This window comes from Nematolebias whitei, chromosome 3, assembly GCF_014905685.2.
Source record: "Nematolebias whitei isolate Nwh7 chromosome 3, NemWhi1, whole genome shotgun sequence".
NCBI lineage: Eukaryota > Metazoa > Chordata > Actinopteri > Cyprinodontiformes > Rivulidae > Nematolebias > Nematolebias whitei.
This window is the reverse complement of record NC_056500.1, coordinates 8,425,795-8,438,887: the sequence shown is the minus strand read 5'-3', so window position 1 is coordinate 8,438,887 and position 13,093 is coordinate 8,425,795. Positions and strand designations below refer to the sequence as shown.

At 38.2% G+C, this 13,093-nt stretch overlaps 1 protein-coding gene across 1 annotated transcript; it reads left to right on the top strand.

Moving 5' to 3' along the window:
* The first annotated feature begins 1,495 nt into the window (after positions 1-1,495).
* LOC119430414 (E3 ubiquitin-protein ligase RNF14-like) lies at positions 1,496-8,491 on the top strand. The gene is made up of 7 exons (XM_037697819.1): positions 1,496-1,649; positions 2,487-2,605; positions 2,726-3,490; positions 3,768-3,846; positions 3,946-4,143; positions 8,144-8,313; positions 8,426-8,491. Exons 1-7 carry the CDS (start codon positions 1,496-1,498, stop codon positions 8,489-8,491), a joined length of 1,551 nt encoding a protein of 516 aa, XP_037553747.1.
* Positions 8,492-13,093: the final 4,602 nt, after the last annotated feature.

The following is a 13,093-nucleotide window of genomic DNA, read 5'->3' as shown; positions in this document are numbered from 1 at the left end:
ATGTTTCCCTACAACGATGACAACACATGGCACCTTTACTTTAAATGGCTTTTGTAAGAATTGTTAGTAACTCCACATTCAGCTTCACACACACCTTTGTTTAAAAAATTACAAATACTAACTATTTATGATACGAATAAGTATCAAACGGGAGTCTCGATGCATAAAGTCATATGTAATATGTTATATTTATTCTCATAATTTCTTTGATTTTAAGTCTTATTATCATTCATACTCTGAGGTATGATTTACATATCCCCTTCTGTAGAACCACTGTTGCTAAATTTTCATTTGTGCATCAAAGTGTTGCGCTGTGGAACAGTTCAAAACAACTTAGTGAATCATCAGTCTTGTACAACTTTATCTGCATTTCAAAGAAAGTTGAAAAAAAGGTTTCTAGAGTTGTTTTAACACACGTACATTGATTGTTTATTTATTTATTTAAGATTTAGGTCAATTTTAATTTATTATGGGCTATTGTATTTGTGTGCGTTTAAAGTAAGATGTAGCTTATGTACATTTATGATTTTTTCTTTATTCTCTTGGGTGTGTGTGTGTGTGGGGGGGGGGGGGGGGTGTTGTAAGCCCATTTTCGGTTTTTATGACCTCTCCTGCACATTTTGTTTTTCCATTTTCCTTTGTGTGTGTTGTTTCTTTTTTGTGAACACAATAAAATAATAAACATTTACAGTAAGGTACACACAGTATATTTTCAAGCAAACTCTTCTGTTTTTTTTACCATTTAATTACCAATCATCCAATAGTTTCTCAATTATTATAGGAAGAGGGCCGGCAATGGAGGAGGGGCGTACCAAAGCGACCATCTTATCACAAGCAGAACTGGTTTGTTCTACTTTGGAGTAAGCTGTTGGGGGAAGAATCAGTTTTGTTGTGTGTTTCCTTGACTGATGAAGCCTTCTGGATCGAAGGTGAAACGTTTCAGCACAAAAAAACAACTGTCCAGATGACCTGACTGAAAAATGTTGGGTTTCTCAATTATTCTCTTAATTTATTTATACCTGTATAAATAAAGGTTGATTGATAATCAAATCACATTTTGAAAGAGACGTATGTCAATGTTTTGTTTACATTTACCTTATTTTATCTTTATATTTTTTCTTACTAAAACGTAATTACCGAGGCAGTACGACATTTTATTCCTTTTGCATTAAAATAAAAAATATCTGAAGCATAACGTTGGAGTCTTTCGGTGCATTTAGGGCGGAGGCCTCGAACAGGTGCAACGAAACACCGGATCTGGGCTGGGGTTGCTGCGGCATCTCGCTGTTTTGCATCATGCGTTAGTTGTGACTCATAGAGGGAAGGGCACAAATGGACCAGGAAGCCGGCTGAAGTCCGAGTAAACAGCTGAAGCTCTGTTCGCCTTCCTCTGTAAGAAACACACCAAATAAAAAGAAACTCGTTTTTTTTTTTTTTTTTTTTTTTTTTACAAACAAGTTGTTTTCCACCAAGTTTGTGGAGAAAGGTTTAAGGAATGAATACGGACCTGGAGGAACAGAAGGACGAGCTGCTCGCTCTGCAGAGTATCTTCGGTTCGGAGGAGTTCGTCCGGAAGGAGTCGGAGTTTGCCGGAGAAATCCGAGTGCCTGTAGATCTTCCTGTAGACTTTAACGTGGTGCTGAACGGTGGTAAATATGTTTTTTAAATGCAAGATTTGGACGTTAACAACAAATATTTAGAAAATCTACTAAGAGTTGTAATAAATAGAGATCTTGCTATTTTTAAACTCCAAATCGTAGGAAAATTTGGTTTTTAACACTACTTTTATTTACAAAAAAAAACTTTTATTTACTTTTTATTTTTTATGCATTTTATGGCTGTTTATTGTTCCCTGTACATTATCTGTGGATTGTCTAAAACAGGTCTGTCTTGAAAATGAGTCCTCTAACTCAGTGAGATTAACCTGTGTACATAATGGTTGAATGAATGAATGAACTGGGTGTTGTCAAAGCTGACATCCATTATGGACAACAAAACTAATCTCTGTGAAATACAGTACCGGTACCTATTTTGTTTCAGTTCATTTATTTGAATATATTGTGTGATTATTATGTTATTTGATTTATATTTTCTAACTTTCTGATGTTTTTTTCTGGTGCGGTCCACTCCACCTCTGTAATTTCTACAATGTGGAATAAATCATCATCGTCATCTTCTCCCTCTTCTTCTTCAGTGTATTTTTATTTATTTATTTTTTACTCCAGCACATGTTTAAGTTCAGTAGTTCTTTTTCTAAACATAAAACCCAGTGTCAGGGTTTTAAAAAAAGGATAATGAAAGGCTTTTTTGGTACCTCATTAAACATAGTTTACTCTTTAAAAACTTTTGTTTTATTGTCAAACAATATGTTTACAGACAAACATTCATTTGTTTCTCTTGAATAATATTTTAGCAATATTCTAGCTTTTTAATCCACTCCTTTCTGTTGAACTTTGAATAATTGTATCCCATTTTTTTCTGTACAGGGCAGTATGAAATTTCATTCCTTCCACCCGTGCTCCTGACCTTTGAACTTCCTGTGGACTACCCCTCCTCTGCCCCTCCCTCCTTTTCGCTCACCTGCATCTGGTTGACTCCCATACAGGTAATGAATAAAGGCAAAAGGTCAAAGTGATATAGAATTTAGAATCTCAATAAAAAACACAAAAAATAGTTCACTCATGTCATCTGGACAGATTAACATTTTTACTTGTTATGTCATCAGCTGGCTTCACTGCGTGCTCAGCTCATTGATCTCTACAAGGCCACAGAGGGTGCTGTAGTGCTATTCTCCTGGATACAGTTTCTGAGAGAAGACGCCCTGAAGCTCCTGAGCATCCATAATCTGCTGGAACTTCCTTCAGATCAACCCAGTACTCTGCCAGAAGAACAGGACAAACACGATCCTGATCCGTCACCAGTAGAGGATAACAAGAACACTCCAAAATCAGAATCCATCGATGTATCTGACCCCTGTGGATCAGACAAGTCTGTGTCACCTGACAATATCCTGTTAAATGTTAAAGCTGACAACCAGAATGTCCTCTCTTTGAGAGCAGATACATCCGAACTTCTTCCATTTTCCGAGTTTGTCCAAATCAACAAGGAAGATGTTTCAAATAAATCAGATATTTCTACATCAGTAATGGCAACAGAGCTGACTTCTTCGCCAGTCCAACCCACAAAAATACCCCTGAACAATGAAAAAAACTCCTATGGTATCTTTTTAACTCCATCACAGAAGCTCCTGTCCCAGATTTTGATCTATGATGTAGAACAGAAACAGAAGGTGTTTGCCACCACTGTTTTCAACTGTGGGGTTTGTTATATGGACTGGCTTGGATCCGAGTGTGTGCAGCTGTATGAGTGTGGTCACATCTTCTGCCGGGCTTGTCTCAGCAACTTTTATAAAGTTCAAATTACAGAAGGGACTGTCCAGAATGTCATCTGTCCTCAAGAGAGCTGCACTGTGACCCCAATACCTCCACAGGTACTGTCATATATAGAGTGAAAAGTAACCTTTTTGAAATGTACTAAAGTGGAAATGTAAAAAAAAAAAAAGGTGCTTAACAGTATTACTTAAACAAAAGATAAACATTTTTCTTGCCTTCAAGTTGTTTATACATGTGCAGATTCACACACCAGTAACACATTTGTGAAATTGTTGTTTTAAATTTGCTAAAACACTGAGCCAAGGAAGAATACATCTTTTAGGTTCTACTTGTTTCTTTTTTCACACTTTGCTTCTTAAATTCATTTTTTCACAGGTGAAAAGTCTTGTAGGAGAGGAACTGTTTAGCAGATATGAACGTCTTCTTCTGCAATCTACACTGGACCGCATGCCTGGTATGTTAGTTTTTCTTTCACAATGACTTATTTATTGTAAACATTGAAAATAATTGGAAAATGCTGCTCATCTCTTATTTTTGTTCCTTGTCATTTTAGATGTGACATACTGTCCTCGGAGTTCGTGTGGTTCTCCCGTCATCTCAGAAAAGTCCAGCAGTGTGGCAATGTGCTCTGTGTGTAGTTTTGCTTTCTGTGTTAACTGCAAGAAGACCTACCATGGAAATAACAAATGCTATGAAGAGGAACCCAAAACCACGAGGGAAGACTTTCTGCTAACTTTTCCACAGTCCAAAGGTACTTTGTATATAGCAACATGCAGTATACATAGTAGGCTACAGTGAAGGACAGGGGGCGTTGTGAAAATATTTTAGTACCCACAGAAGTGTGGACTGACAGAGAGACCGACATATTCAAGTGATTTTATTTACATTGTTGAAAGGGTTTAGGTAAGATCTGGAAGGGAATGGAGGACAGTTATGCAAGTATCTTAGTTGAAGTGATAATACTTTGTACAATGTCCAAGATGAAGTAAGATCCCTTACTTTGCCCTTTGTTTGGTAGGCCTGGAGAGGAGGGTGAAAGATCCCAGGTGGATGGAAGCACTTGGTGAGAAAGGTGAGTAGAACAAGTTGGAGTGGCAAGATGGAACTCATTGACTGATCCAGAGATGTTATAGGCTGATGACGAGGAGACTGGTGATATCCATGAAGATGTTCTGTGGAGGAGTTCTGCTTAGCAGGCAAAAGGAGTCTGGATTTCCATGAGGAGGAACCACAGAGTTAGGACTAGGAGGAACAAGGAAATACACAGTTTAGTTTCTCTTAGATAAGGCTGTAACTAGTTACGAATTTGTAGTATAATTTTCCAGCAGAGAGGAACTGATCCGTATGTCCTCAAGTACACCAGGTGCTTATCAGCCAGGATCAGCTGTGTTGGTATGGCTCCGCCCTGCCACTCAGAAGTAGAAAAGAAGTGGTTACAAAGAACACTGGAATCCCCCCACCTCCCATCTCAAAAATTGCCTCTAGGCGATCTAAAATGGTTCTTGGGTAGCCCTGACAAAAGAGATTAGGCTGGGGTTGACCATGAAAGACCTGGGGATCCATGATCTTTCTTCAGGACTGTATCCCTCCCAATCCACCAGGTACTGGAATCTCCGAACCCTATGGCGTATATCCAGAGTATGTCATAGTGAGAAAGCAGGATGATTGTCGATGAGCCAGGGGATGGATGAAAGTTGGAAGAAGGGCTTAAAGAACTCTCTAATACTGGTCTGATCTGTGAAATGTGGGATGGATACTCATGGAAAGAGGTAGTTTAAATCTGACAGTGGATGGGTTGATGATTTTCACAATAGGGAAAGGACAGATTAACGTAGGGGTAAGTTTCTTTGGTGTATCCTTAATGTTAATGTCCCTGATGGAGAGGCATACCTTTTGCCCTACCAGCTAAGTAGAGACTGAAGACCTGTGCCTATCTCTGAACCATTCATTCTGTTCAGCAGTACGCAGGATGGCCTCCTTGATCTACTGCCAAACTCTGGCATTTGCAAAGACGATGTTGGACTGAGGGGACCAATATGTCAGACTCCTGGCTGGGGAACAGAGGAGGAGAATATTCCAAAGATAATTTGAAGGGGGACAAACCAGTAACTGAGGAGGTGAGAGTAGAATATTCTACCCAAGGTAAGTGTGGACATCAAGTGGAGAGATTGTTCTCAAGGCAGCTTCCAGTTCCTAATTACATATCTTAGTTTGGCTACTAAACTGGGGGTGGGGGGGTGGGAGTAGTAACCTGAAGTAAGGCTAGATATAGCTCCTAGAGCCTGACAAAAATAAATAAATAAATAAATAAATAAATATATAAATTCCACACCTCAGAGATGAACTGTAGACTTCTATCAGAGACTACACCGTAGGGAATATCATGGAAGACAGAGCATGTGAAGAACCAGGATTTCAGCAGTCTCCAACACAGAGGGGAGCTTAGACAAAGGAACAAAGTATGCAACTTTGTAAAACCTGTCCATGATGGTGAGTATGACTACTGGTATGTTACCTTCTGATGCAGGTATTCCAGAAATGAAATCTATTGTGATGTGGGACCAAGGATGACCAGGAGTAGGTAATGGTTGGAGGAGCCCAGCTAGAGGTTGGTTGCTGCTTTTATTCTGGACACAAGAGGGACAAGCTGCAATAAACTCCTTAATATCATTATTCAATGAGGGCCACCAGAAATGTATTTTAGTGAAGAATAGCTTGTGGTTTATACCAGGATGGCAGGTGAATTTTGAAGTGTGTATCAAGTCCAGAACCTTACCCTTCACCGACAGGGTCAAAAAGCTTTCCAGGAGGACCAATGCTGGGATCAGGCTTGTTTAGTTGGTCCTGTCTGATGTCCTTCTCAATGGTCTCTGTCATAGCTCCCAACTGTGCACGAAGAAGGAATAATATTTTCTTTAGGGAAAACTGAAGAAGAGAACTGATGGGATCGAGTATTTGGTTTGACAGTTCTTGAACTGGGTCTATAGATTATGGTGAAATTGAATCTGGCAGAGAAAAATGACCAACAGGCTTGCCTTGAGTTTAGTCTTATCATTTTGAATGTAGACCAGGTTCTTGTGATCAGTCCACATGATGAAAATAACCTCAGATCCTTATAACCAATGTCTCCACTCTTCGAAACCTAGCTAATGGCTAAAGTTCATGGTTCCATACATCATAGTTTTTCTGCTTGAGATAATCGCCAAGAAAAAAGTTGTAAGTTTAAGAATCTTTATTATCCCCAAGGGGTAATGTGTTTCACAGTAGCCATATAAAACATTCATACTTGACAAAACATTAAGACACTAAAATAACAGTACAGAAATCACCACTGTTTATTGAGAAGCCTGATTGCTATAGGAATAAATTAGTTTTTTAGTCTGTTCATTCTACATCTGGGCAACAGATACCTGCGTCCGGACAGAAGCAACCTGAACTCACCATGGGTGAATAGGAGCTGCCAGAATCGGCCTGACCTTTTTCCACTGACATCACCTTGTGTAGATCAGTGATGTTCTGAAGGGCTATACCAGCAATGTTGCTGCACATCCTGACAATCCCTAAGAATTTGTCCCTGTTCTTACATGTTAAAAACTCAAACCAACAGATGAAGGTAAAACAAGAAACTCGATAAAACATCCTCACAAAAGTAGAATCATTATTAAACCCAAAGAACTTTCAACAAAAATACATTTTGTGATGAGCCTTTTTACAGAGTGAGTTCACGTTTGTTAAAAGTCAGTTAGTCATCAAGAACAGTTTCCAGATATTTATACTGATGCACCACCTCATCAGTCTCAGGATCATCACTGCTGAGAAGGGATAGGATGACAGAGTCATCGGCAAACTTTGCAATGTGACATTGTGGATAATGACTGCGACAATCTTTCATATATAAAATAAATAAAAGTGGCAAAAGATTGCAGCCCTGAGGGAAACTGGTAGAGGACAAAACAACATCAGAGAGAACCCCACTGACCTGCGCATGCTGAGACCACACAGTTTAAAAAGCCACAAACCAACATATGAGGCTAGAATCAAGACCAATCAAAACATTATCATTTCTCTGCTAAAATGTGGAGTTGAATACAAGTAAAATCAAATGAAAAGTCAATAAAAAGCAATCTTACCAAGGATTTTTTTTAACCTTTTTAAATGTCTTAAACATCATATTTAAAAGAGTTCTTGTTGTATCCTCAACCCCTCTACGTGTCCGATAAGCAAACTAAAGTGCGTCCAAATGTTTAACTTTCGACAAGATGACCTCCTGAACAAGTTTTATCAAATGAAATCAGGGCAACAGGCCTGAAATCATTTAGTGGCTGAGCAATCTTACTTTTTGGGATTGGAACAATAACAGTGTCTTTCCAAAGCTGGGGGATCCTATAAGTTTGGAGAGACGTGTTAAAAATAAAAAAGTCTGCTAGCTGCAGGGCACAGTTCTTAAGAATATGACCCTCTGCCATCAGGGCCTGAGCTTTTCCTTTCTTTGGTCTTTTAAAAAATGTTAAACACTCTTCCATTGTCAATATGTACTGTAGCACCTGATGGCGTTTTTAAAATCAGAAAGCTCCTCAGTAAAATCATTAGTGCTAAAATAATTGTAAAATAAATTGCCGGTAAAATCATTTGATAGTTCCAAAGCAGTTGAGGTCTTAAGAGTAATTTGAGGTTTCTTAGGTGGCATCTATGATTGGGATGGCAGATGTGCATCTCTGAGGCTGTTCTTGTTCTGTATCTTTATACCTCAGAGGGGAGGAAGGCACTTCAGGATGATTATGCTGCTGGCAGTAGGGAAAGGCGGAAACTTCTGAAGAAAAGATACGGAAAGAAAATGCTGCAGTTTTTTATGACAGATCTGAGCGAGGAATGGAAGGCTGTAAACACAAAAGCTTGCCCTGGCTGCCATTCCCCTATACAGGTAATTTATAACATACAAGTAAATGACCTCCGGGAGTATTTTGTATTCTCTTTTTGTTGGTTTGTTTATGATTGTTTCACACTAATCTGTGATATTGTGCTTTATGTTGCAGAAGGATGGCGGGTGTTGTGTGATGCGGTGCATTCGTTGTTGGATGATTTTCCTGTGGCCTGACTAAAAGTTTGGATTTAGAAACTCCCTTAAGCCTTTGAAAAGGATGGAGACGCTGCAAATTATTTTAAACACTCGTCAAGATACATATAATATGATCTTTATTGCGTACTTTGGTAACAAAATCCTGGAAACTAGACAACAATTTTTAATAATGTCAAACACACAGTGTACAATCACTTACACAGAGCTTTAAAATGTACATAATAAGCTTTTCAAATTCATTCATTCATTCAACGTTTATTTAGACAGGTTAAGTTAATCCCATTGAGCCTAGAGGACTCATTTGGAAGAGATCTGATTTCAACAAAGAGTGATGACAACAGTGGACAACAACGACAACAACAGACAATCATAAAGAGGCATACAGATTTTTTTTTTTAACAAATTAAAATAGGATGGAAAAAAAAGTTGCAAAAACAGCTAGATTATAAGGCGAATGTAGAAAACTAAAAACAGAAACATGTCTGCATTGGTTCTTGCCAGGAGTCCAACAGATGCTTAAAGCCACTTAGAAAGGTCAAGGTCGAGAGCTTCAGATCTTTTTGCAAGATATTCCAGGAAACGGGAGCAGAGTAGGAGAAGGCCCTTTTGCCAAGTTCAGTTTGCACTGAGGGAACACTGCAGGTAATAATGACCTGAGAGTGCACGCTGTAGCTGCACTCACGCAGAGACATGTAGGAGGAGATGTATGAAGGCAGCAGACCAAGAAGTGATTTAAAGATGAAAATGTACCAGTGAGAGAGTCTGCGTGAAGTTAATGAAGACCAGTTAACCAGTGAATACTGGGTGCAGTGGTGGGTACGATGATCACAGCCAGTTATGTATCTTAGCGCACCGTGATAGACAGCATCCAACATCTGCAGTTATGTACCTAGGCAGTATAATTAAATTCAGCTTAGATGGAATTATATAACATAAATGAAAAAGACAAAATGTGCTTCGATCTCAAAAGCTTGACCCTCTCATTATTAGGATGTTGTGAGTGTTGACACAAAATATAATGAGATAAAACAAGAGAAGTTCAAAGTTGATGTTTATTATCTGAGGCCATTAAAACAGGTTGTACTTTTTCTCCTTTTGTGAGCTCTACATTTAGACTGAACCTCCTCAAACAGCAGTAGATAAAGTGTCTGGAAAACTTTGTGGAAATTATGTCAGAAATTATGAAAATTATACCAAAAGTCAAGCAGTTCAACACCAATATCCTGCGGGATCAATAAAGTTCTTTCTTCTCTTCTCTTCTCTTCTCTTCTCCTCTTATCTTCTCTTCTCTTCTTATCTTCTCTTATCTTCTCTTATCTTATCGTATCTTATCTTATTATATCTTCTCTTCTCTTCTCTTCTCTTCTCTTATCTTATTATATCGTATCGTATCTTATCTTATTATATCTTATCGTATCTTATTATATCTTATGCTGCCTCTCAGCGAGAAGGTCCTTGGTTCAAACCCCGGTCCAGGGGTCTTTCTGGGTGGAGTTTGCATGTTCTCTCCGTGCATGCGTGGGTTTTCTCCGGGTGTTCCGGTTTCCTCCCACAGACCAAAAACATGCATGTTAGGCTGATTGGTAACTCTAAATTGTCCCTAGGTGTGAGTGAGAGAGTGAATGGTTGTTTGTCTCGTTTGTCTCTATGTGGCCCTGTGATGGACTTGCGACCCGTCCAGGGTGTACCCCGCCCCTCGCACAGTGATTGCTGGACATGGGCACCAGCGACCCCCGTGACCCAAAATGGAATAAACGGGTAAAGATAATGGATGGATGGATGGATGGATTATATCTTATCTTCAAACACAAATCAGATCCTACAATAATTTCTAAACTTGAGTAACATGTTCAATATCTTTAGAAATAAATGGAAATTTACCAAATTTACAACATCAATTGGCTGTCCAAAGTAATACAACACAAAACATTGTTTTCAACGTACAAGTTTTAATTTAAATAAAGAAACTTTAAAAACTGCATGGGCAGCAACATTGGTAACCCTTTTAAATATCTGGTTGCTCCCACTTTGGAAGCAGTGACAATCTCCGATCTTTTATAATCATTATCATTCATAAGCTCTTGAATGTTTGCAGGGCTCTGTTCCCTAATAGCAAACTTTAGCTCATGCCAAAGATTTTCAGTGGGATTGAGCTCAAGACTCATTGCTGGCCATTTAAAAATTAGTGATTTTTTTTTCCTTTTCCCACTTCAACAATTTCCTGTGGGATCAATAAAGTTCTATCTTAACTTATCTCCTGCATGCTTTTGGATGAGTTCTTCAGATCTTTGTCTTGCCGAGGGACCAATGACTTTAGCCTCAAACCAAGTTTGCTTACACTGGATGGGACATTTTGCTCAAAAATTGCTTGGTAATTTTCCAATTTCATTATTCCTTTAAAACAGTCAAGGTCTCCAGTGCCAGTTGCAGCAAAGCAGCCTCACAGCATTAGGGATCCTCCATTATGCTTAGCTGTGAGTAGTGTGTTATTTTCTTATAAACTTTATTGCGTCATCTGTAAAGAAACTGTTGGTGTGGATTGACGAAAAGCTTGAGTTTTGTTTCATTTGTCCTCAGAAAAAAATCCCAGAAAGACTGGTTTGTCCTGATACTCTTTGACAAGGATCAGTCGATCTGTGTCTTATTTCTATTAATGATTTCCTCCTGGGTCTTCGCCTGTTAAGGCCTGCGTGGTTTAGTGTACCGTATGGTACTTGTAGAAACCCAGACCCCAGACTGTTCCAGGCTGGCCTTTAGGTCTTTGGATGTTAGACATGGTGTTTCTTTCCTCTCATTTGCACCAACCTTTGGACACTTCACTCATCAATGTTTCTCTTTCATCAAAAGTCAGGGAGGTTCTTCATAGTTTCATGCTTGGCAAACTTTTTGATAACATTGTGCACTGTTGAAAATGGGGTACCAAGGTTAAAGGAGATGGTCTTATACCCTTTGGAGGTCATGTGTTTGCTATTGATAGCCGTTCTGGTATCTTACTCCTTTGTCTTCACCATTGTAACAATTAAAGAATAATGTGGCTTTTTGAAAGAGTAATGTCCTCATTCATGCCACATGAGCACTGACAGTTTATCACAGGTTATTCTCATTTCTATTTTAACATTTTAACACAGGTGAGGCAGAATGTGTTTCCACACTTGTTTGTTAGGTTTTGTTTTTTTCATCATTTGCTCTTTTGCACTAAACACAAGTTATCAGTAGAAAAAAGCTGCTTTAGTTGATTATTTTTTCAGGATATTTTCTAAATTATGTATTTAAACTTGAGAGGTGCAAATAATGCTGATCAGGATTATAATAATGAATACTGACTAATTATGTTTTGTGAAATCTTTTGTAATTTATATGTAATGTGTTCTTTCCAGGCTTTGCATAGAGCAAATGAGGGTTTTACTTCTGTACCTAAAGGTACAATTCACAGGACCAAACCTTTTTTAAACACATTTTTTGAAATTGTTGTTTCATTGATTGTTTGTATTTGAAGCTGTAAGATAATTAATATGATATGATATAAGCTGACCCACTTTTTTTAAAGATGCTGTGTCTTAATGAAAACTGGACTAAAAATACTACATTTGGTTTTAGCATTTGCACTTTATAGAATGTTTCATCTATTAATTAAAAATAAAATGGTATTTAAATGTACAAAGTCACAGTTGTTTCTATGAGCTTGCCCAACCATATCAGTATTAGTATTTCATCAACACAGTTACATTACTTTTTCTTGGAACTTCAGTAACGTTTTTCTGTAGGCAATCAGATACAGTAGAATAACAATGAGTCCATGTTATTTTTTTAAACAATATGACAAGCTGTTGAAGGAATCAGAGAAAAATTACAAAAAATATTGATCAGCGTTTTCAAGTTTGAAACAAAAATAAATAATTACTGTTAGGCTCTCAGTACATGTGCTGGTCATAAAATTAGAATATCATGAAAAAGTTTATTTATTTCAGTAATTCCATTCAAAAAGTGAAACTTGTATATTATATTCATTCATTACACACAAGACTGATATATTCCAAATGTTTATTTCTTTTAATCTTGATCTTTATAACTGACAACCAATAAAACCCCAAATTCAGTATCTCAGAAAATTAGTCTATTGTGAAAAGGTTCAACATTGAAGACAGCTGGTGCCACACTCTAATCAACTAATCAACTCAAAACACCTGCAAAGGCCTTTAAATGGTCTCAGTCTAGTTCTGTAGGCTACACAATCATGGGGAACACTGCTGACTTGACAGTTGTCCAAAAGACGACCATTGACACCTTGCACAAGGAGGGCAAGACACAAAAGGTCATTGCTAAAGAGGCTGGCTGTTCACAGAGCTCTGTGTCCAAGCACATTAATAGAGAGGTGAAAGAAATGATGTGGTAGAGAAAGTGTGCAAGCAATAGGGATAACTGCACCCTAGAGAGAATGGTGAAACAAAACTCACTCCAAAATGTGGGTGAGATTCACAAAGAGTGGACTACAGCTGGAGTTAGTGCTTCAAGAACCACCACTCACAGACATATGCAAGACATGGGTTTCAGCTGTCGCATTGCTTGTGTCAAGCCACTCTTGAACAAGAGACAACGTCAGAAGCGTCTCGCCTTGGACTCTTGA